Raw genomic sequence first — 22952 nt, 5'->3', positions numbered from 1 at the left:
AAAAGAGTAGGAAATGAAAATTACACTTAACTACTTTCTTTTTCCTATCTAAATGAGGTTTCTTAATTGTCCATGTATTGGATTTTAATAATTCTGACTGCAGCATTGTTCAAAGTCAGCAAAGAAATGATGGTGTTTACTGCTCTTTCTCTTCCTCTCCCAACCCTTGCGTATAAATTCTTCAAGATCGTGGTGTCTCATTACCCAGCAGTAAAGCATCAAATATATTGGTGAGGAAAATGAAATTATACAGGACTAGAATTTGTTTCATGATAAATTAATAATTGCTTTTGACTCTAATGCTTGGACAAGATTTTTTTTTTTTATCTTTTTATGCTTCTCTTTGCCATGAGGTTTGATTAACTTGTGAATTACGGAGTGAAGCAGTTTTCTGGCAAGTTTTCTTCTTCCTTTTTTTTTCTAAAGAATGTTACTGTATGCAGCAGTTAGAGATACACAGAGAGAGCAGGAGAAGTAGAGTTACCTGGCAGTGCAGAGCAAGTTGGTTCTTTTATTTAATTATTTCAAACATTCATGATTTACTTACTCCACACAAATAATAGACCAAATTGGTAAGAAAATAAAGCAAGTAAGAATAATATTGTGGGTTTTATTGAAGTGCATATTATGAAAGATTATTATTTTTTACCTTTTATTAACTAAAAAGAAATTGTTTCAGTAGTCCTCTTTTTGTCACTTAACTTCAAATTAGAGTAAAATTCAATAACGGCTTTGCACAAGAGTTACATGGCACTTTTTTCTTTGAGGGCTCATTTTCCTCTGAGGGTTTTGCTACTTTTTATAAGCAATGATAACACCTTTGAAACAGATACAGTAGTGAAGTAGTAGTTTGAGAGCAGGGCATCTGAAAATGTGAAGCATGGATCTCTCTTTGCTTTTTGTTACTTATCTGAAACTTTTAAAAGGCATTATTTGAAGGTAGCAGAAAGTCTGCAGTACCAGATAAAACCCTAAGGACATTGCAATCTGCGTTTGAGGTTATGATGCAGTTCAATGAACAAATTCTCACCCTGAAGCATTATCACCTTAAAATCATCTTTGAGATAGTACTGTCTGGGTGTTTTAAATTTATTGGGGTATTTAGGTTTATTGCCTCTTTTGAGGGGATGAGAGTGGTGATTTTTTTTTGAGGTGACAGCCAGGGCAGGCTCTAAAGCTTTCTGCATTTTGAATTGGAAATAACCATAGGCTTTTACATTTTATTTTTGTACAACATATGAAGTATGTTTTAAGCAATCTGTCCTGATTTGAAGTGACTGCTATATAGTGAAATAAAAAATAATAATTAATAAAAAAAAAAACCTAATGAGGCTTTAATTCTGATTATTGTTTTGAGTAAGAAAGAAGTTTTGTGTTGATATCCAAGTATTGTTTGTACAGCCTGTTATAACTGTAGGGAATTTTAGGTAGCACTACCAGCATCAATGAGGAGTTTTATCTAAGGCAATACTAATAAATGCTTAAGGGAACTCTATAGATTAAAAATTTATTTCAAATATTCTTGCTATGTCAAAAATACAATTTTCATTTCATTAGGTCTGTGAACTTGATGAGTGTGTGATTCTCTAATACTGCCTTAGGATAATGATGCAAGGGTGACATCTTCCTACTCATCACAACTTTGTGAACAGAATGCTTAATTACATATGGCCGGAGCAGGCTATTGTTTAGAAGCGTTGTCCTATTCTGAAAAAGGACCATTTAAAAATAGTATCGCTTTGCTCGAGATCTTTTTCCTATGCTTATTCAGTCATCTCTGCAACTATAGCAACAAGTGTACTCACAGCTATGAACACCTCATTAGCGTAGCGGAGAGAACAGGCTGGGTTTCTGTAGCATCAATGACAAATGTCTTGGTAGGGTTTACCAACTCTGTGTTCAGCACAGCAAGGGTCTGGAGAGAGCCAGGGAATTCCTCCTAGCTTCTAAATCTGCTCATGCTCGGATTGACTCAGCATATCCATCAATCCATCTCCAGAGACGGTGGCAGTTGAGTGAACGCTAAAGGACAGACAAAGGGGACCTACTCAGGTAGATCTTTTCCTTATATTTAATTAGCTGTTTGGCTTGTCCTTCTCCAAGAACAGCAGACTCCTTTCTTCTTGGGATCAAACAGGTTCCTCCTTCCTTTCTTGACCAGAGGTCCTTAAAGATTGGCACCCTTGAGGGATCTCAGGAAAAGTGTGTGTTTTCGTAAGTGTGGGTTTCTTCCCTACGCCCAGCTCTTGTACTTCACTGACAGAAGATGCGTCTTCTCGAGTCACCCCCAGAGGGATCCTTCTTTTTTCCCAGAGGGATCGAAGGACGTAGCAGCCTTTGGCCAGAGATAAGCTGGATCTCTGATTGTGCCAGCATATTTCACTGTAGAAGTGGAAAGCCCATATCAGTGATCAGTCAAAATATATTTTATCAAGATTTGAATAAAAAAAAAATAGCCTCTTTTAATAGCGTTTTAATCACATACATATTCAGGATAATCCCTTGGAGTATTTTGCACAATTTCCTCAGGAGTTTTGCCGTTCATGAAGTTTGCCTCAGGTACTGTGTTTTGAAAGAGGTCCTGCAGTTTATCTGGGACTAAAATTTAGCTTCTTAGCTAGGTGATACTTTATAATTGTATCACCCTTTGAGTGACAAGCCAATGTACACTTCGATGGAAAAGAGGCTGGACTTCCTTTGTGTGCAGTATGTATACACGTTCTGTAGTCCTACCTTCAGTCTTGCAGAATCCCAGATTATCAGCATCTCCATCTGAGAAGAAGATTTGGAGAGAGATGTGCCTTAAGCTTTGTACTCCTTAGCCAGCCTGAAGAGAAGCAGGGAATATGTGTACTGGGTGACTCAGATGTCTCAGTTTGAGTGCCTGGAGTAATAGGTATAAACAGGAGATTGTATCATCAGCAGTGTTTCTTGGATTTTCTTGTAACACAGCTGTCTTTTGCTTAGGGTCAAGGAAAGAATCAAGTGTACTTCTGAATTCCCTCAGCTGGAACCACACATCACATATTTCTGTTTTGAGACACTTCACTTTTTGAAATATGTTCCATGGAAACAACTTTAAATCTCTCCAAAGTAAACGTTGTTAGACCGCTTTTCACAGCCTCATTCCATCAATCCTTTCTGTGGACTGAGTTAAGATCTGGTGTTCCAAACTGAAGGCCGGTGCTGGCCATTCTTCTTATTAATAATATCACGTATGGGTAAATAGCTGTGTGTTTGGGAGGATTGTAGGAAGAATCCTGAAAAAGGTCAGGAATCTCAGCGCTGTATTTAAAAGGTTTAGCCACTGACTCTGCTATTAGTTATACCAGGAGAAATGATGTTTTCCACATAGATTTAGTTATTTCCAGTGAAAATGTGAAAGTAATTACTTGAAACAGCAGTAAACTTTGTGCTGTGCTATACAGTACGTCCAATAATGAAATAGTTCTTAAAGTTACGGATTTGGTGCTTTAATACCAGCGTTTGAAGGGTAATGACTCTTTCCTAATCCAAAAATTGATTTATTGTGAACTGAAATACACTTTCAATGTTGCAATTAAAAAGTATTATGGCAGCATTCACAGTTTTGCCTTGGCATTTGTTGTTGGTACTAGATTTTTGAAATGAGGGCTATCTTTACAATATTGTCTTCCGCTTTATTTTAAGATGTTTTGATGGACTTCTGCTGGTTTTAGTAAGAGTGAGGTTTGACGGTAACAGGAAGAAAAGAAAGATAAAGATCCTGAGAATCTACAGCCCATACCCAGGTGACAAAAAAACGTTCCCTAGCTGAACTTTGATACTGGGGGAGGAAACAGTTTCACTAACTTTGTCTGCTTCTATAATCAAAGAATTGCTAAACACAGCTTAGTCTTTTAGTGTCAGCTGAGAACAGATGCATGCACTCTGTGAGCACTTTTGCCTTTTAATGCGACTTCCAAATTATTTTAGGAAGATATTTGTGAGCAATGTTGAATCTTTGTTGTCCTTACACTTGCATGTTTTGTCACTTTGGTTGCCCAGCTTGTTTTCTTTGCACGGATTAGTGTGCAATAGAAGTCAAGGAGAGAATATGGTTCAGTTTGCCTGCACTCACTCCCATCTTGTAAGGACGGCACCAGTCGGTGGAAGAAGCTGGGTTTGTTTTCCTTGATGTTAAAACACTGAGGACCAACAAGATTAATGTGTTATAATGCTTCATATAAGAATATATAAGAAATAAGACTTGGAGCCTTAGCCTTTTATTTGTACAAATATTTTAGGATTTTCCCCAGGTTGAAATTGTTATGCTTTCACCAGGGTGAAATCCATTATGTTGAGCAGGAAATACAGGTACACAGGCAAGAAGTAATGAAACTCTCAGAAATGATGTAAATGTTTGGCTTATGATGCCAAAGCTGATCTGTAGTTCTTCTGCAAAGCTTTTCTGTGTGGGCAGTCACACAACCTGGATGTCATTACTGAAGCCTAGTGTCCAGTGACTGCGCTGTCTAGCAGGGCTGGAAAAAAAAAAAGTTTCTGTCTGTATGGTCCCGTGGAGAATTGTGCCGATCTCCCTCAATGGAACAATAGGGCTAAAGGTTAAACAATGACACAGGTCAAATGAACAACCTTTTTCAAATGCTAGCATGCCGTATATCAAGGAGTTGTCAGTTCTTAGACTATTATCTGATCTTAAAATGACAGATGGTCCTGGAGGGATTAGAATGAAGGTGAGTAATCCGTGCTAGCAGATTAAATGGTCTGGGGTCTTCTTGAAAGTTTTCAGTCAAATCTGTGAGCTGACACATCTCTGACTTTGTACCCCTGCTTTGCCTGAGTTTTTATTTGGTTTTGTTTTGTTTGTATTTGTTAGGGTTTTGTGTGTTGTTTTTTTTTTTGACATTTGGATTTTTATTTATATTTTTTGGGGAAACTGCCTTTGTTGTAGTTAGGAAACAGACTGTTTAAAAATGTTGTACCAATAAAAACACAGCCACTGTTGAGGTGGTGTGCTTTGGAAAATTAAGAGGCTATGGACCGCTTTGGTGATGAAGAAAGTTACGCGAGTGTATGACTTACTGATGTTGGAATGATGTATTTTTGGAAGTGAGATGGCGATAAGCCGCTAGTTGTGAGGTTAAAGTCAATCAGATGTGGGCCTGAAAAAGGCAGAGTATGTGGATGTAACTCACTTCTGCCTGATTAGAGAGCTGCTAACTCAGAACTGACTGTAAAAGACCTCAAAGGCCCGTCTGATGTCACCAAGTAGCCTGTGGACAAAAAAAGTGGTGAAGGTTTGCAGAAATAGGATGGAAGCCGACAAAAAATCAGTGGTAGGAATGGCAGCAGCAGAAGTGTCAAATAATCTGTGTATTTATTGGGCATTTGGAAACCTATATCTAGGTGGAGAGAGCATGGTACCATCTGGAGGGGGTTTTTGTGCCAAGAAGACTTGTTTCCACTGTTTTTGTTTTTATTTTTGTTTTCTGTGCCTTAAGGAGTAGCTTAACGGGCTCACCTTCCAATCCTGCATTTCCTCACCCAGAGCTGGCAGTCACTTGGCGGTATCTGGCCTACACCATAGCCCTCGCTCCATCTGTTAGATTCCAGGTTTTTGGCCTGGTTACCATCTCACCTCCTTTTAATTATCCCCTAACCTGTTCTCCCCTTGACCATTTTGTTTCTATTTGCTTTTATTTCTTTACTCTGTACGTTTCTTCCTCACTTAGCCCTGCTCCATCGTGAAAATCAAAAGTCAAATGTGAGGGCAGTAGTGCCTTACTCCGCTCCTAGAGGCTTTTGTGCTGGTGGTTGTTCTCGCTCAAATCATCACAGTGCTTTTCTTCCCGTAAATGCACATAATGGTCGACCCAATGAGCCTAGTAAACCACTAGTGAATGAGAAGCTGGAAAGATGCTGCCTCATTTATATTAGGATGCAAAATCTTCAGCTGGCAGCTGTCCTGTATCCCAGCGTGTAGTTCTTCAGAGTGACTTTTCAAAATGATCTATCCTCTGAATTTTAAAGGTAAGGACAACAAACCAGACCAAGTGGAAGCTTTGTAAATTTTAATGTGCAATAAACGACCGAACTGTGGCTCTTGAGCTGGATGTAGATTACTACCACTTAAAATTCAGCGCTTGAACTGGAGCTATTTCATGCAGCCAGCTGCAGCACTGGGGTGATGATGGGTCCTGCTCAGTCAAAGTAATTTCTGGCTGTAGGAGCATGAGAGTAAGCAGGGATGCTGTAGGTCAGGACTGGTGAGGTTTCCAGCTGCCTCGGGGTGTTGCTTTGCTGTCTGCAGTGCAGAGAAGCTGCACTTTTCTCCATCGCAGATCGCACAGCCCAGCAGGTTGGGGCTTTGTCACCAGTGCTTGGGCCTTCTTCCGTAACCTGCTCCGGTTGTCAGAAATATCCAACAATGCACTGAGTCTGAGAGAATTATTAAATAGTTAGTCTTTATCTCAAAAGCTACATACCCATTAAAACAAGGAATATACTTCTTTCTCTGCCATATTTCAGTATCGTTCTAGATCAGTCTTTGGTTTCCCTCTCCACTGGGCATGCATAAAAGTATTTTGTCATTTACACTGTGACCCTATGTAAGTTTTCAATGCTTTTTTTTCCCTCTTTTTTTTTTTCCTCTCTCCAAATCTCAGACATCTTCCTGAGAGGTGTTTCTACGTCAGTGGGAATCATGCTTTTGTGATTAAATGTTACCACTTCTGTGTCACTGTTTGGAAATTTCAGTGGAAGTATTTGTTCCATTGTCAGGCGTAGCTCAGGTGATCAAAATCTTCAAATCTTACTTCTGTGATCAAGATGGAGTTTATGCTCTGTTCTCAGTATCAAACAGAATTCCTAAACTCTTCTTATCTGGTTTAGACTACCTCTGGTGATATCAAATAGAAACATACTATATATTGAATCTTTAATTAAATGAAGGAAGTTGAAAGGGGTCTTAAAAAGGATGGAGAGGGACTCTTTACTCAGGTAGATAATGATAGGACAAGGGGGAATGGTCTTAAACTAAAAAAGGGTAGGTTTAGATTAGACATTAGGAAGAAATTCTTCACTCAGAGGGTGGTGAGGCCCTGGCGCAGGTTGCCCAGAGAAGCTGTGGATGCCCCATCCCTGGAGGTGTTCAAGGCCAGGCTGGATGGGGCTTTGGGCAACCTGGGCTGGTGGGAGGTGTCCCTGCCTATGGCAGGGGGTTGGAATTGGATGGGCTTTAAGGTCCCTTCCAACTGGAGCCATTGTATGATTCTATGCCCAAGCAGACATAATTTCACTCAGCGACTCATTTGTTTTGCACAATGAACAGTAACTAATTAGCCAGTGCTGTCTATCTGTGCTACTTTTTGTAGTATCAGACATCAGGTTCATAAAGCATTTGGACCATATATCCCTTTGAAAATCTGCTTAGTTCCCTGCAAAACCGTGTGGAGGGCCCAGGTGAGGGAAAGGCTTTGCTGCAGAGGTGTCGTGTACTGCCCGAAGCCTGGCATAGCTGATAAGTGAAATCAACTTTGATTTCTTTGCTCAAGGAACACAAGCTGGAAATGTAACTGTGTCAAGAGCCAGGTCTTCCAGGTGTACACCAAAAGGTTTTAAGTCATGTTAGAAAAAAAAATATTTGTCTACGGCTAACTCTTAGCCTCATTGCTCTGATGGAGTCCTTGAGGAGATCCATTCATGACCAAGAATCTGTGCTCATTTCCTAGAGTTAACAAAAGAGGATTAGGCTACTTGCTTTTGATTGCTATTATTTGTGATGTTGAAGATCAAGGATAATATTCGAGCACAGTATAATTTTGGTTTGAGAAAAAGGGAGATCGTTTTTTGCTTTTCATTTAAGAAATTATTCACACATCAGTTATGTTTTTTGGGAAATGATCTAGTGAAGTTGAAACAAACACTCTTCAATATTTTCCTGAAGGGCTATTTTCTTAACTAGCGGGCCATGCTAGTGGTACAACTTAAATTAATATACAGTAATGCAGATGTGGAATATATAATTCTGACTCTTGAAACTTTAGTGTGGGAAGGAAAACAATGAAACTAGCAGAAAAATAAGTGCATATGGATGAAGCATTATACTTGGTGCACAATGAACAGTACATATTTTGGGCAAGGGAATTCATATAACTGTCTAAGTAGGAAAAATGCCGATAGATGTTTAACAGACTTCTACTTTCGGTTTTGTGATTTATGACCAAAACTGGGAAAATGCAAATCTGTTTAGACCTAATTACTAGTTGGTATCCCAGTATGGAAAATGGAATTGGGATATCTGCTATCTTCTGAATTAGCTGGAGGACTCAGCTGTGGTGACTAAGTGGGTCGCTCTACTCATTAATTGAGGGGCAACTGTTTAATACTGTCCGCTGTACCACTTCACAGCCTGTCACTTTTCCGAGCTGCCTCCTGGCAATCGCGCTCTGTAGGGAAGCCGTCAGCCTGCTCCTATTGGAAGGGTTTGCAGGAGACATGCGCTTAATTTGGATAAAATGAATAAAGGCACAAAGAAAATTGTAAAGATGGGGGGGTGAAATTTAAAGCAGTTTGTTAGGATGCAAGTTTGTAAGGCATCCCTGCTAGCTCTTTCTTTTCTTGTGGTATGCCCAGTTTTGCAAAAAATTCCTGTGCAAAATTAATCTTCTTTTTTTTAATTAAGAAATATTAAAATTGGAGCATTTTATTGTTATGGCTTTAACATGGCAAGTTTTAATTCAACTTTGTAGCAAATTAAGCCCTCAAGTGCCATTGCATAGCAGAAGAATCAGATGTTTTTAAATATCCAGAATATAATGTTGAATCTTAATTTTTGTGTTACAGTCATTGCGCTGGGGCCCCGTGGAATATACTGGCCCACTTTGAATCAGGCATTGCAACAGTAAATGTGCAAAGACTTTGTATTCGTGAATATCCATTTTATAGTTAATTGAATTATTGTGTATACAAATTTGGCTTTGTTCACGAGTCTTAGTGGAAATGCATAATAAAACATCATCCTTAATTATCTGATTTAATTAAAACAGGTCTGTCCAAGTTCTTGATAAGCAGAGATCGGATTATATTATGGCAGTTTACACAGGGGCTGGATAACAAATAAACCTTATCAGTTTTATAATGTTTGAAGATCGTTTAGAGAACAAATTAAAATGTACTTGGCCACATTTGTAAGGCCTTGCACTCAATGCAGTGTCACTTGTTTCTTTGACATCACAAGAGCTTTTGACTAAAGCTGAATTTGATCAAAATGAGTACTCGGGAGCTTCTTAGCTATAGTGAGTGAGGAGAACCTTGTTCAGCTGAGGACATAGAGTAACACAGAATTTGCAGATTCTCTGCCATGTCTACGTTTGGATGTACACGTGTTCATCTGTACACATGTACATCATGTGTAAATAGCTCTAAGAATTTGCTAACGGCACCTGTTAAACCTCTTCCAGCCCCAGCAGGACCCTAGTCTCAGGCACGTGTGCTCTCCCAGGTACGTATGATGTGTTGACACCCCTCACCATCATCACTGGGTGGGGGAAAGTGTTGTGGACCAAGTCCTAATCCCTAAAAGAAAAAACTGCAGTTACTTTGCACGTTGAAATAGAGAACTGGAAAGAGCACAGTAAATTACACGAATAAGCTGTGCAGTATACACCGCTCTATTTCATCAGGTAAAACGGGCTTGAAAGACCATTGCTGTTCAGCAGCGGCGTTCCTTCCTAGCCTTGAGAGTGTTTATCTCATTTTGAAGCTATCACAAAAGTCAATTAAACTTTCTTGTAGCAGCCTATTTCTCTTATTTGAAAGAAGCATTTGAAAACATCTTAGTTAATTGATGTCAATTTCTCAATTGTGCTTCTGAGAAGAGATTGACAGCGAGAAATGCCTAATGCTTATTTTGAATTCAGTAATGCAGATGTGCTGTCAAATTAAGCATTAACACGCGGCACTCGTGTTATTCTTGGGTATTGCTTTGAATATATTAGGTGCGTGACCTTTGGATTTGCTCCCTCAGAAGCAGCAAACTGGTGATAGCTCAGTGGCACTCTTGTGGTCTGCTCTCTACCTTTTTTTTTTTTTTAAGTCTCCCTGCGCAAATAAGGAGCGCAGCATACAGCCAGTGTTAGTAGCAGCTGTACAGAATGCAGTTAATAAAGTAGCTGTAAAACCAAAACCAGATTAAAAAATAGAACCATCAAGCATGTTTCCTCCTTCCTTCCCTTTCCCCTTTCCCTTCTCCCTCCCCATCCCCAGTAAGTTTTATTGTTGTTCACTACAGCATTTTTTTCCTTTGGGACTGGTTAATGAACTCAACAGTGTGGTGGTTTCATCTTCTCCATGTCAGAGGTTGCATCCCATCACAGGCTGCAGTAACTTGCAGCAAATCTTACATCTGGAAAATGCTTTTCCTTTACATCTCTTAGAGGGGGGTGCTAGAGAAGATGAAGAAGCAGGTTTCAGACCATGTATATGGTTTCTCTTGCTTTCAGTCCTCTCTGAAAGAAGCAGTCTATAACAATCCTTTGTGAAACTAGCAGCAGTTCTAATGGGCTGGAAGTGTCCTGGGCATCCAGTGTGTGGAGTACTTGTGTTTTTTGTTTTTTTTTCAGAGGTGCCTCAACCAGGGACACAAAGCAAGCTACAGACAGGGATCAGTCTTCTTGGATTTCTTGCTTGGGGGTGCTGCTCTTTCTGCATCATGTGAATATCAACAAGAATGCCTGTTGCCTTCCTACTCTGGAAAGAATAAAGGCACTGTTGGTTGGGTCCTTGGCTGTAAAACTGTAGGGGCAAATGGTGAAGGAAGAAGCTGTAGCTGTGGTTCTTTGAATTACAGTGTTATTTATGTTCTGTGGCCTACTAGCACCAAATCTTCAGAGGATTTGGCTTAGATGTGAAGACATCAAGGAATCTTTGGGAGCCCTGCACGTCCTGCCCTCTAGCCACAAAACAGAGCTAAAGCGTGGAGCTGAAGTATGGAGCAAAAATCACTTTAGTGGCAGCTTGAATCCTCAGTCTTTCAGCTTCATCTGCTTTATGGATGAGAACATGTTTACATTACATCTGAAAGGGCTGTTGTAGCTGTGAGATAAATAAATATTTCTTTCTGCTTTGCTGTTGAATTTCTAGGTTTAGACCAGAGGAGAGTAGGTAGGTGCAAGAGCAAACCCAGATAGAATGAGGTCAGTCTCCTTCCTCTCTGTGCATGCACCTGCCCGTTGCCTCTTCATGTTACTTCAGCCTTGCTGCTCCTGGTATTATTAATACAGAGCTGCTGAGGGTTCAGTGCAGTGACCAGGTGAGCTCGTACGATATCAGGGCAGCTCCTGTCATGCTGCAAGAGCTGGGAATGGGCTGTGCCCGGGAGAGGTGGCTGCTGGTGAAGCTGGTCACCCACAAAGTGCTGGGAAACCCTAGGACGCGAGCCTGTTGCAAAAGGATTTCTTGTAGTTATCTGTATCTTGTAGTTATCTGTAATTACAACAAGTAGGGCACTGTCAGTAAGTATTTTCTCATGGAATATGAATTTCAGTTTCAGCGTCTTTTAGCATTATTTTGCTGCACGAGCCATTAGTTAGGGCCATATGCACTTGAATACCGTGACTGAGCTTTAAAGGGTAAAGTACTGTATTCCATACAAGAAAGCACTCCTAAGGGTGATGAAGGACTATAGAGAGGAAGATGCATCGATTCTTGCAACAGACTTTTTTCTCCTCTTGCAACAGAATTGTTCTTACTGGAGAATGATCATACAGTGAAGCTAAATCCGGTAGTACTAACACTCCTTCGGTCAGACTTTAAAATGATGACAGCTTACAAATGTCCCATCTTGAGCAGGTGTGTGTTTGTGCTGGATTCTGGTCTGGTGTTTAAAATTACTAGCGTAGCTCCCTTACGGACCTCTTAAAATGTCCTTCAGTGACCAGTCGTATCCACTGTGCTTTTGTTTGGACTCTTGGCTATTCCTGCCTGGAACAGATGGCACTCACTTAAACTGACAAGCTGTGGGATAGCCAAGCATTACTAATAAAACCTATCACATGTTAAACTTGACCTGACATTAATCAAGTTTTGAATGCTACAAATGATTCATGGATAATAATTAGTCTCTTGATCATATTAGTGAACATCAGTCTCACATTGCTCCCATTATCTGCTTTCATTCTTATAGGGAACAAACCCATTGCAGTAATTAGGTGTTTTTAACGTCTTTTGAGCCAAAATGTTCTGTATGATTAACTTGGCAAAGAGGTTATTTTTAGTCTTTTAGTCTTGCAGTAGGATTGGTTTTGGAGCTTCTACTAAATTAACAAACCTAAAGGCTCTTCATAAAATAGTATTTTATAAAAAGTATTTATTTTTTAATCTTATAAAATGAGAAAATTCCCATGTTTCTTTAGACAGTTTAGTATAATTTTCATCACAATATATTTCAGCTATTGCCACAGAATACACTTCAAAATAGCAGTGATTTTGTTAAATGGATGAGCTTTTGGAGTTTACTTTTATTCTTCCTGTTTAGTACTGAGTTATTGGTTAACATAAAGTGCTTTCAACCCTTACACTTCTATATAGACAAAATAACATTTACAGCTTTTCTCTGTTTATATCTTGAATTAACATCTTGAGAGGATGGCTGTGTGAGACCTAGGATTTGAGCTTTAAATATAATTTCTTAAAGGATTTTCATGCAATTTGTATTATACAGTGTTTTTACAGCCAAAGAGCATGAAATTTCATTTTAAGTAATGAAGAACTGAAAAGTTCATACTTGAGTTCCTTATGCAGTTAAGGCAATGTAGATCATTTCACTGGTTTACTAAAAATGGATCAGCTATTCTTCAATATTCATTGCTTCTTGGTGAGCGTATCAAACTTCTTTAGATAATTCTTTCTCAGGGACTTAAACTTTTAATTTCTACATATTGTGATCCTACTCTTTCTTTCGGCATATTTAAGAGTAATAGCATGAACCAAGAAATAGTTTATAGGCTCATTATTTTTTTTTACATATTAATGTAAGAATAAACTATGGTTTTGTGACTGTACTCTCAGTTAACAGGCTGCATTTCCTTCCTTGCATTTCTCTTTGGTTTCCTAACAAATCAAAATTTCTAAGATAAGTATAGCCAAATACAACGAAAAATTGAGAAATTGGCCTTTACCCTGCTATAAAATATACTTCAATTAACATACTAAATACTGCTCTCACTTTAAGGAGTGTATCGTGGTTTGGTTAGGTAATGAGAATGATGCAGAACAAACTGGGTCATGTTAAACTGATTAAAAACCTACTCTTCAACATTTTTTATAGGTGATTTAGAGGAAAGCATGAAATCGTATGAACGAGGCACAGATTACTGATGTTAGCAAGCGGGAAATAAATGTTCACATGGAAATTCTACTTACAGCTCTTAGAATGACTGGATGCAAGCAAAAAATATTTCCTTGTGCAGCCATGTACCAAGTCTCACTTCGGGCATCATAGGCCGTGTTTTCAGGACCTTCACAGTTACTTGGAAGGAACAAACCTCTTTGAGTCAAGCAGCCAGATGTAATGAGCCATCAGCTGGTGAAACGCTTTCTCTGGCAAGTGTTAATGCCTCCTTTGGACATCTCTGGATACTCCCCAGTGCATTTCTTTTTCTTGCTGATACGGCTTTTCTGGAATATTCTGTCAAGCCCAGCTGAATGGTTTCAGTTGATGGGGAGAAAAATAACTGAGTTTAGAGGATAAATTATGGATGGATTTGAGGAGTTACGTCAGCTTGCTTGTGAAACGTTAGAGATGTGACACTAATTTCTTTGCATGAAAAACTCCTGAGAGGAGACTCGGTCACTGTTCCTGTAGAGGAACAAGGAAGAAAAGTTGAAGCAAGAAAAAATTGCTGAGAAATAGGCATTAATTTTTTAATTGCAGATGCAGTAGTCCATAGGAGCAACTCAACAAAAATTGTGGTTCTCCATTACTGCATGCTATCTATAGCTTGAGACTGGACAGTTTTCCAAAAGATTACTTGGGGCTTGAGCATATCACTTGAAGAGTAACTTCAATATGCATGAGAGGATAGGTTTTCATCATCTCCTCCTCCTCCTAGCTGACTGAAAGTTGATCCAAACTGGTGATCTAGGCTATGGCACAGTTGGGGCAGGGAGGGAAGGAAGGAGTAGAACTGCCAGAGGTCTTTGATCCTTCCCCTCAGAAACTGTTAATTTGCACTGGGTTTGTTTGGGTCAGCTGTTTTACTTCAAATCTTAAAACTGGGTGAGGGGAATGGTATCCCACGTATGGAAAATAGACAAGTCTGAGGGGCTTCACCTCGTGTTTTTTGCCATTTCTCAGAAGGTTTGTGCTCCCTTTAATTCTCAAGGCTGTGTATTCTCCTGAGTCACTAAATACTAGTTTGAAAGCATTGCCATGTTTCTGTAGAAATTTCAGTGCCAGTAAGTATCTACTTTATCAAAGAACCAAAATCCAAACTTCTCTTGACATTTCGTTTTGGAATCTAATTCTCTTAAAATATGAGAGAGACAACATTTTAATTTTTTTCCTGTGTGCGTGTAAAATTTGAGGGTTTTATTGTAAATATACGGAGCCTCCCCCTCCCAGTGTATATTGGATGCTTTTTCACTTATTTAAATCTTGGTACTCTCTCTGATTTAAAAAAAAAAAAAAAAAAAAAAGACACTTCTACAGGATGGGAAAATACAAAGATTCTGGGCAGAAGGAATAGCTGACACTTTGGTTTGCAGAGAAAATTTTGCTCATCTGCTCTGAAGCTGCAATTGGTGGTATTTTCAGGTATTGTACAGTAGCATGAGTATCATCTTAAAGGAAGCTTATACTCCACCAACAAACCTTTAATTCTTTTTCAGGAGGCTTCCTTTTCAAAATGTGATGTTAGAAAGGAGGAGTTTATAATGTAAATAGTTCGAATGACGGCCCCATCACTGGTAGTTAGCTTTATTGATTTATTTTTGGGAATTATCATTTGTGGGAATGAATCTGAGCAACTATTTCTGTGTAATTTTAACTTAAACTGAACTTGACATATAACACATTCCATAGAATTTCAGATGTCATTCAGAGTCAGGATTTCTGAAGTATGCAGGAGGTTCTCGATGTATTTTTCTTTAACCCCTAACAAGGAAGAATCCTATTTTTTTAATGCAAAATTGTTTTGTTAAGCAGGTTTTCATTTTTTTCGTTTTTTTATGTTAAATCCATAAAGGCTTCCTAATTGAAACAGTGGTTTTGTTACACAAATCTTCAACTGGATTTGTTATTCAGAGATCCTTTCTTCAGAGACTTCTATATGTAATAATAGAGATGAAATTGCTTTATCTTGTTAGTTAGCAAAAAAAAAAAAAAAGCAGACATTCATTTAATTAATTCACATATGTTTATATGTTTTATTAAATGCTTTTAAACCACTGTACATTTTGGAAACATTTGTGCCTGCCACCTTGGATGTAAAACTTCCTGGGATGTCTTAGATACATCAGGCAGCAATGTTAAAGTGATTAATTTTTATGTTGAGCTTGGAAAATCAAGGCCTTGTGAAAGGGGGTGTACTAAGGTGAGACTATTGAGGGCTATTGAGGAAATTGTTATGTAAAAAAGAGCAGATAATTCAGAAAAATACAGAGACTGGCAAACAAGATGAAACAAATTAATGTAAAATAAAACAGAAATAATATCCTGGTTTATAAGCGGAACAGTCCATCTCTTTTAGAGTAATGCAAGGAAAGAGCCATGGTAATTGTTTCCTCTCAGATAAGGTAGCTATTAGTGCTGGTAACAACGGAATATTTTCTGGAGACTGTATAATATGTTTGAAAAAAGTCTGCAGCATCTGTACAGGGATTTACTATTTATGAACCCACGTCTGCAGAACCTGACAGCTCTCAGGATGTGCCAATTATTTTGTAGTCTCGTGCTGAAGGCTGTAATCATGAGATGAAGAGATCGTCCTTGAAGTTGGGCTGCAACTTGACTCAGTTAAGATGTTGGCTACGTGAAGTTAGGCATGACAGGATGCTCATGTCTGAAGGCATTTCAGATTCTAGTTAACTGACAGTTCAATTGCTGGTTTGGTTGTATCTAATGTTTTTGAATAAGGTATGTTCCCTTTCCCAGCCTTCACTGTGGGGTGAACAGGTAGATGAGCACAAACATGAAGATGGCTCAGAAAAACTGCTTCAGGACAGGTGCATGCAGAACTGCTGTCGCTTGACTGAAAGCTGAATGAAGCATATAGCCGGTCTGAAATTGAAAAAGCAAGGCAAATGGACATACATTTGTCTTGTGTTATAAAATGCGAAGTCATTTGTTTCTGTATTCCCAGCGATTTCACTAGGTGAATAAGAAGTGTCAGTTTTGAATCAAACACAGACAAAATTGTTGAGAGTATTTCTATTTTGTGACGGTAGTTCCATAGTAATTGCGGGCAAGGATTTGAGGCAAATGGTTTTGTAGAAAGTTGATATGACTTAGCAGAGATGTTGTTTCATTTTGGAATCCGCATAATTCTCCAGCCATATTGTTGCCATATTTTTTTGTATGGGAAGGAAAAGGCACAGTACCCATTGAACTTACTTATTTTATGAATAGAGTGGCATCTGAAAGCTCCTAAGGACCACATGGCTGGCCTCAGAATTACAGCAACATTGATTAAAAGCTACCAGGGTTGTGTGGAATCTGTACGCACCAAATTTTCCTCCTCTTCCTGCTGGAGGAGCCAAATGATTTCTTTATTGTTAATTACGGAGAGATCTCTAAAGTGCGATTCTTCAACTATCCACTCCAGAAATTTTGCTGACTGATTGAGTGCTTTAGCAAAATCAGTGTCACAGGTTATCAGTACTGCTTTTGATGACGTATGGCTGCTCCTGACCTCTGTGGCTCAAAAGCAAGGAGAAATCCTTTTCCTCGTACGGCTCCAGTCATTTCATGTGATTATGCCATTCTGTTTATCAGATGCCTGTTATTAGATACAGCAAATACTTTAAAACTAAAATTAAAAAATAAGAAAGGAAAAGTTTTAAATAGTAAATTGTAGAAAGAATATATGCTTCATTGCAATGTTCACTGTAAAGCAGGACACTGCAAGAAGTGAACAAAGGGTTTCACAGGTGGAAATACATGCCGTGAGGCTACAGGGCAGAAGAATTGGCTTGCACGCATCATTTACCCATCTTTTATGAAATGACATTGAGATGCATTGCATTTTATCTGATCCCTGGCAGTCATCCCAGTCAGGCAGGTGTGCCATTTATCATGGTGCCGATTAAAAAGACTGTTCAACTTAATTAGAAATTTTAACATGTGTGGAAAATTGAACATCATTTTTTAAAAGACAAACCATGTTATCTGCATTTTAAGTTCATAAACCTTAAAACCTTACATCAGTTATATTCCTGGTGTCAAAAATATTTGCCTATATGTCAAACATTCCTTTTCTGCTCATTCTCCTGTCATTTCAAACTTTCTGCAGTATTCAATAGATACATATTCTGCTGTTCACAGATGAGCTCTAAATTGTTTAATTCTGAAGAAAAAGTATATGGGAAGAAGCTCAGATACAATTTCCATTCCCTTCGTTCCAATCTTTTTTAGTAATTTTTTTTTCTAGAATGTTATAATTGAAGTACTTGTAATTGACCTAATGAGAATGAACCCGGAATAACCGGGAGCACAAAGACATTTAATTATCTGTTCTGGCTTTAAAAACCTTTTGTCTTTGATGCGTAATTGACACTTGAGGAAAGATGTCTTAATAAGATGACCGTGGAACTCCAAAATGAGGGAATGAGTTCAAGTCTCCAGGAAATCTGAAACTGGATGTCAAGTTGATGGGAAGGAATCTCTCACATTTTGTAATTCTGATAGAGCAGTGAATGAAAAGGAATACCAGAAAGTATTTTTGAAATGTTAAGTAAAGATATATTTCTAAATCACATCTTTCTCCCATTTATGAATTTTATAGTAGTGCTTTAATTCTCTATAACCTTAGTTAGAGCAGAGTGGAGAGAGCTGCAGGTAAAAGAGAGCTTGATAATAATTCTGTGCTTTACCTTAAAGAGTTGCAAACTCCAGATTAAACGATTGCTTCTGTATTCTTGAGTTGTATTTTGGAAAAGACTAAATGATGAAGTTTATGTAAGCTCCAATGCCAAAATAACCATCTCCTCAAATACTTTTTTTAAGAAGTTATAAGGGTTTTTGCTTGCTGGTTTGGTTAGAGCCTGTTAATAAGCTAGCTAGAAAAGTACCTATTAAAAGGATAGTCATAGATAACTTGAAATTTGTATTTTATTTTTAGTCCTTTTTTTTTCCTACTTTGGAGAGAGGGTTTTTTTGGTGCTTGAATTTAGTGAAATCTTTCCCATATGTTTTTGTAAATATCAAGTGTATTCTTATTACAGATTTCGTATTGGCTAGTAGATTTTTTGGAACTATACAGTAACCTTGGAAGTTATTTCCAGAAGACTTAGCTTGTGTAGACTTTAAAAAAAAAAAAAAAAAAAGTTATTTTATATTTTTATTTTAAATACTGTTTAAAATATGTGGCCATCAAGCTTTTGATTTATTAAGTGTTTAGCTGCGCTGCTTTGACTTGTTCAACCTGCAGTAACACACAAATGTTAATTCTTGACTTCTTTCATATTTTTGCCCTTTACTGAGGGCAGAGGTTGATACTTGATTTGAATAATTTAGGCAGTGGCTCTTTCACTGAAATTGGACTATACAAAGGAAATGGTAGAAAGCTAATATTTGAGGCTAAAATGTTGCTTTAAAAACTGCCTGTGATTTTCAGATGGATTTGCCATGTTTTGTGACCACGTGGTAACTTACATGTCAGAGTTTATCAGCCTAGAACTTTGACAGATTCTTCATCTCTACAGTAAAACAAACTGAAATTAGTAAAGAGGTATTTTGGCAATTGTCCTTGTTTTTGCTGTTACTTGTCAATTTGTGGTTCTCACTAGTCACTAAGCTTTTCCTTAGGCAGGCCATAATTTAACATAGAAGTATATGATCCATTTCCATAACTCTCAAGTATCTGATTTCATTAGTTTCTTTAGGGAGATGTTTTTTTCTATGGTAAATGCACCTTGATGGATGTGTTCACCTCTGTATGGAATTGAGAGTCTTTCAGATAGTAAAATGGAGTATGCTAGGTCTGCGTTGATTCAGGTGGTTGGTTTTACAGTAGCGTAGCTGTGGTAATGGATTATTCCCCAGTTAAGTGGTATGCCAAAGGAGAATTTTGGACAATGCTCTGAAATAATCCACTTTGATATAAAATCTTGTGAGTGACATGTTTCTCTATGGAAAAAAAATATATATATTTTTTCTTCTCTTCTGCAGCTCCTGGAAGGAAGTTTTGCTAGAGAAGTTAGCCATGAAGTGGATGGACTGATATTTCAGCCTACAGGAGTAAGTAATGTAATAATTGATATTTCTCCCTTCAGCCCCAAAGGAAATTCTCACCCTCACTCCCATCTCGTCCTCTTATCTACTACCTAATCTTTGTTTTGGTTGGGATGACTTTTTGAATTTAGTTCTGATTTTTTGCAGTTCCTCGGACTACTTAAATTCAGGTAATTGCAATCACAGTTGTAATATATGCGACTGTGGATTACTTGGTGGTAATAATTTTCAGGAATCATCTTGTGGATTTTTTGTTCATAATATGATGATTGTAGTATGATAAAGAAGGAATTTTTTCTGAGTGCATGAGTTCTGTGAATCGTTCAGTCATTGATTTGAGTTCTTGCATTATTTTTCTTTCCCAAGGATATTTCACGCATTTAAAATTTTAGTAACATTTATGATGCATGTTGTTTTTTAGTGCAATTAAAGCATGATAGGACAAGAGGGAGTGGCCTCAAGTTGGCCCAGGGAGGTTCAGGTTGGAAATTAGGAGACATTTATTCTCAGAAAGAATAGTTGGGCATTGGAACAGGTGGCCTAGGGAGGTGGTGGAGTCACCGTGCCTGGGGGTGTTCAAGGAAAGGTTGGACGTGGTGCTTAGGGACATGGGTTAGTGGGTGACATTGGTGGTAGGGGGATGGTTGGACCAGATGATCTTGGAGGTCTTTTCCAACCCTAATGATTCTATGATTCTGTGATATGTATTTGAGCCAATATAAAGGTATGTGACTACAGTGTGGGGGGAGTCACCACATTTCTGCAGACTAGAAAAAGTAATGTAAATATGTAGTTCTCAGGCAGGAAAACTGGCTTTAAAGGAATTCAGTAGCGGGCCTCTTTTAGCCTACTAGCACTACTACTGATTTGGGTACAATGGCGCACTGCAATGTGTATTGTAGGTTGGTGGGTTGTGACTGTAACATCACTCAATGTTCACTTTTTTCTTAGCTTGTAAGATTAGGAATTGTATTTGATTTCAAATTTGACAGATAATTCTATCCTTAAAGTTACTCGTAGAAAACTTTTGTATTTAGTTTTCCAGCTAAAACACTTTTTTTTTTTTCTGGCATACTTCCTATATTGCAGATCTTAGTAAGGGTGATAACACTCCCATCTGGAAATATCATTAACCTCTGATCTTTATTGCAAGTTTTACATCAGCTAGCCACAAAACAAACGATCAACTAGGCCACATACTTTTTTCTTCTTTTTTTTTTTTAGTATATAGCTATTTCAAATTCAAAGAAAAGCTACTAGTGCAAAGCAAATTTATATATCGGAAGTCCTGATATCTTAGTCCATATAATATTGTTAAAATCTAAAGCAACTGTAAAGGCTTCTCAGAACCACTTCTCTGAATATTAGAGTTTAAGCTATGGATAGTTCCTACAGCTAAACTTAAAATTATGTTTTCTACTTGAAATGAAATTACTGCAGAATGTGTGTTTCTAATTTTTGCTGTTGCAGGAAATTAATATCTGATGTTTTGTATTTCTAGAACTTGTATTTTCTGATTTAGCATACTGAGAAATTTATAACCCAATAAAAAACTCATTTTCTTGCATAAATGCTTTATAAAGGTTTTTCATCTTTAAAATATAGGTTATATTTGTTTAGTCCAATTTAATGCTCAAATTTCAGCATTATTTCAGGTTTTATGAAATAAAGTTCATTACATCTGTTATTAAACCAATTTTCCTAGATGAAGCAGTATACAGTTTTCTCAGTTGTTTGTGTAGTTGAGAAAATATAAGTAATACATTTAGTGTAAAAGAAATGGTTGTACACCTATTGGGAAATAAGTGCTAAAACTGTTTAATTAGAAACGGTGAAGTTGATACAGATAGCTGATGCTGATTTTTTTTTAATTTAGTTTTATGTATCAGGGAACAAAGTAATAGGCAACAACACAAAGGCCACAGAATATAATAATTCATAAATGATCCCTTGAGAATATTACCTGAAATAATTTTTCTTTTTGTATTCTAGTTGCAGTTATATGTGTGATGTATTACATTATATTTCAGAGAAAGGTACCTGTTATTGAGTGGGGTAGAGGCTGAATTTTGGTCATGGTGAGACTTACAGACCTAAATAAACCAGTTTGTCTCAAGTGAAGAGACCATGGCGTATCCACAGTAAAACAATTTTCAACAACTATTCTATTGACGTACTTGATCTTGTAAGAAAAAGAGGCAGACAGAAATGCTGCTGACTTACAGAGAAACAGGGAAGTTCATGGAAAATCTTTTAGGAGCTCCTGAAGTCTCGTGTGTGTTTTGAGGAAGGAGAAAGCAAAAGTCAACAGCAATTGGAGCAAGGTCACAAAGAAGGATGAAGTGGCAGCAGAGAATGAAATGTGACCATTTACAGACAGGACAATTTGTGGGGAAAAACAATTTCCATGCTTCTAGTAGTTAATTGAGAATGTAGAAGTTAACGCGTTATTTAATATGAAGAATGTTGAACTCATTAGTTCAGTCTGTTTGAAAGTCTTTTTCTGTGTTTAGTCAAAAGTTTTTCATCTCTGGTCTCGGATACAGCTATCCAGACCTGAGTGTGTGGATATATTCGCCACTAGTTATAGGCAACACTGGTATCAGAAGTAGAAACAGATGGAGAAAGAATATTTTGGTTGCTTTGAAGTTTTGGTTTAATTATGTCATAAAAGAAACATCAAAATACCTGAAATTACTTGCGAATAAGAATGATTTCTGCAGCCTCTAAAAGCTCTGGGTTTTCTCACTTTTCTTTTGGGTTTGAAGAGATTCATCATCAAAGTGGCTGCGAATTAGTTTGGCTCTGAGAAACGTTCACGCTTTGGTGAAAGAGGATTCGTGACAAGGTTTAGCCGCCAAATTTATGGTTTCAGTTAGGTATGATAGGGTTTATTTTCTTCTGTCATTTTTTTTTGCTTAAACTCTTATTATGAATAGCAAACTTCTTGTACTGAAGCAGAAATTGTTTTGCACTGTGACTGGTGATGGTAGAAACAACATTAAGGAGTAAGGAGGTTGTTTCCTGTCTGTGCAGCTTAATTTGTTTTGCAAGATCATGCTAGCTGTGCATTAGTGTTCCTAATTAATTCATCAGCTACCTGAATTGTTATTTATACTGCGTATTACCCAGGCTGTGTTAAGTGCTTTAGTTTCACGACTGCAATTAAAGGGCAGTGACTGAGGCCTCCTTTCTTCTTCCCTTCTTTCTCTGTTTTCAGAAGATAAAAAACTTTCACAGATCATGAGAAGAACATGGTTAGTGGAAAGGATGGAGGGTTTTTGTTTTGTTTGATAATTTAAGAATGCTTTGTAGGTGATTTGATGTGATGTGTACTTCACAGTAGTAACCCTGTACACCCCTGTCATACCAACCATTCTCTAAAAACTCCATGGTGAGAGACAAATATAAGACAATGTTTTCTTACTATTGTTTCTCTTCTTCCCTTTGTACTCTTTTCCTTTCCTTTGTTTCCTTTCCATGCATCCTCTCTACCCAGTAGCCTTTTTATCCATATTCC

The 22952-nt window shown here is 37.8% G+C and overlaps 1 protein-coding gene across 4 annotated transcripts in view; it reads left to right on the top strand.

Annotated features, from left to right (window-relative positions):
• Nucleotides 1-22952, top strand: part of RNGTT (RNA guanylyltransferase and 5'-phosphatase) — a 187675-nt gene that overhangs the window by 77080 nt on the left and 87643 nt on the right. For all 4 annotated transcript variants that reach the window (XM_040551729.1, XM_040551730.1, XM_040551731.1 and 1 more), the window contains one exon: nt 19370-19438. In XM_040551729.1, coding sequence (XP_040407663.1) covers nt 19370-19438 — 69 coding nt within the window. The remainder of the gene's footprint in view (nt 1-19369; nt 19439-22952) is intronic.

Source organism: Cygnus olor, chromosome 3, assembly GCF_009769625.2.
Source record: "Cygnus olor isolate bCygOlo1 chromosome 3, bCygOlo1.pri.v2, whole genome shotgun sequence".
NCBI classification, from domain to species: Eukaryota; Metazoa; Chordata; class Aves; order Anseriformes; family Anatidae; genus Cygnus; species Cygnus olor.
This window is presented reverse-complemented; position numbering and strand designations above follow the sequence as displayed.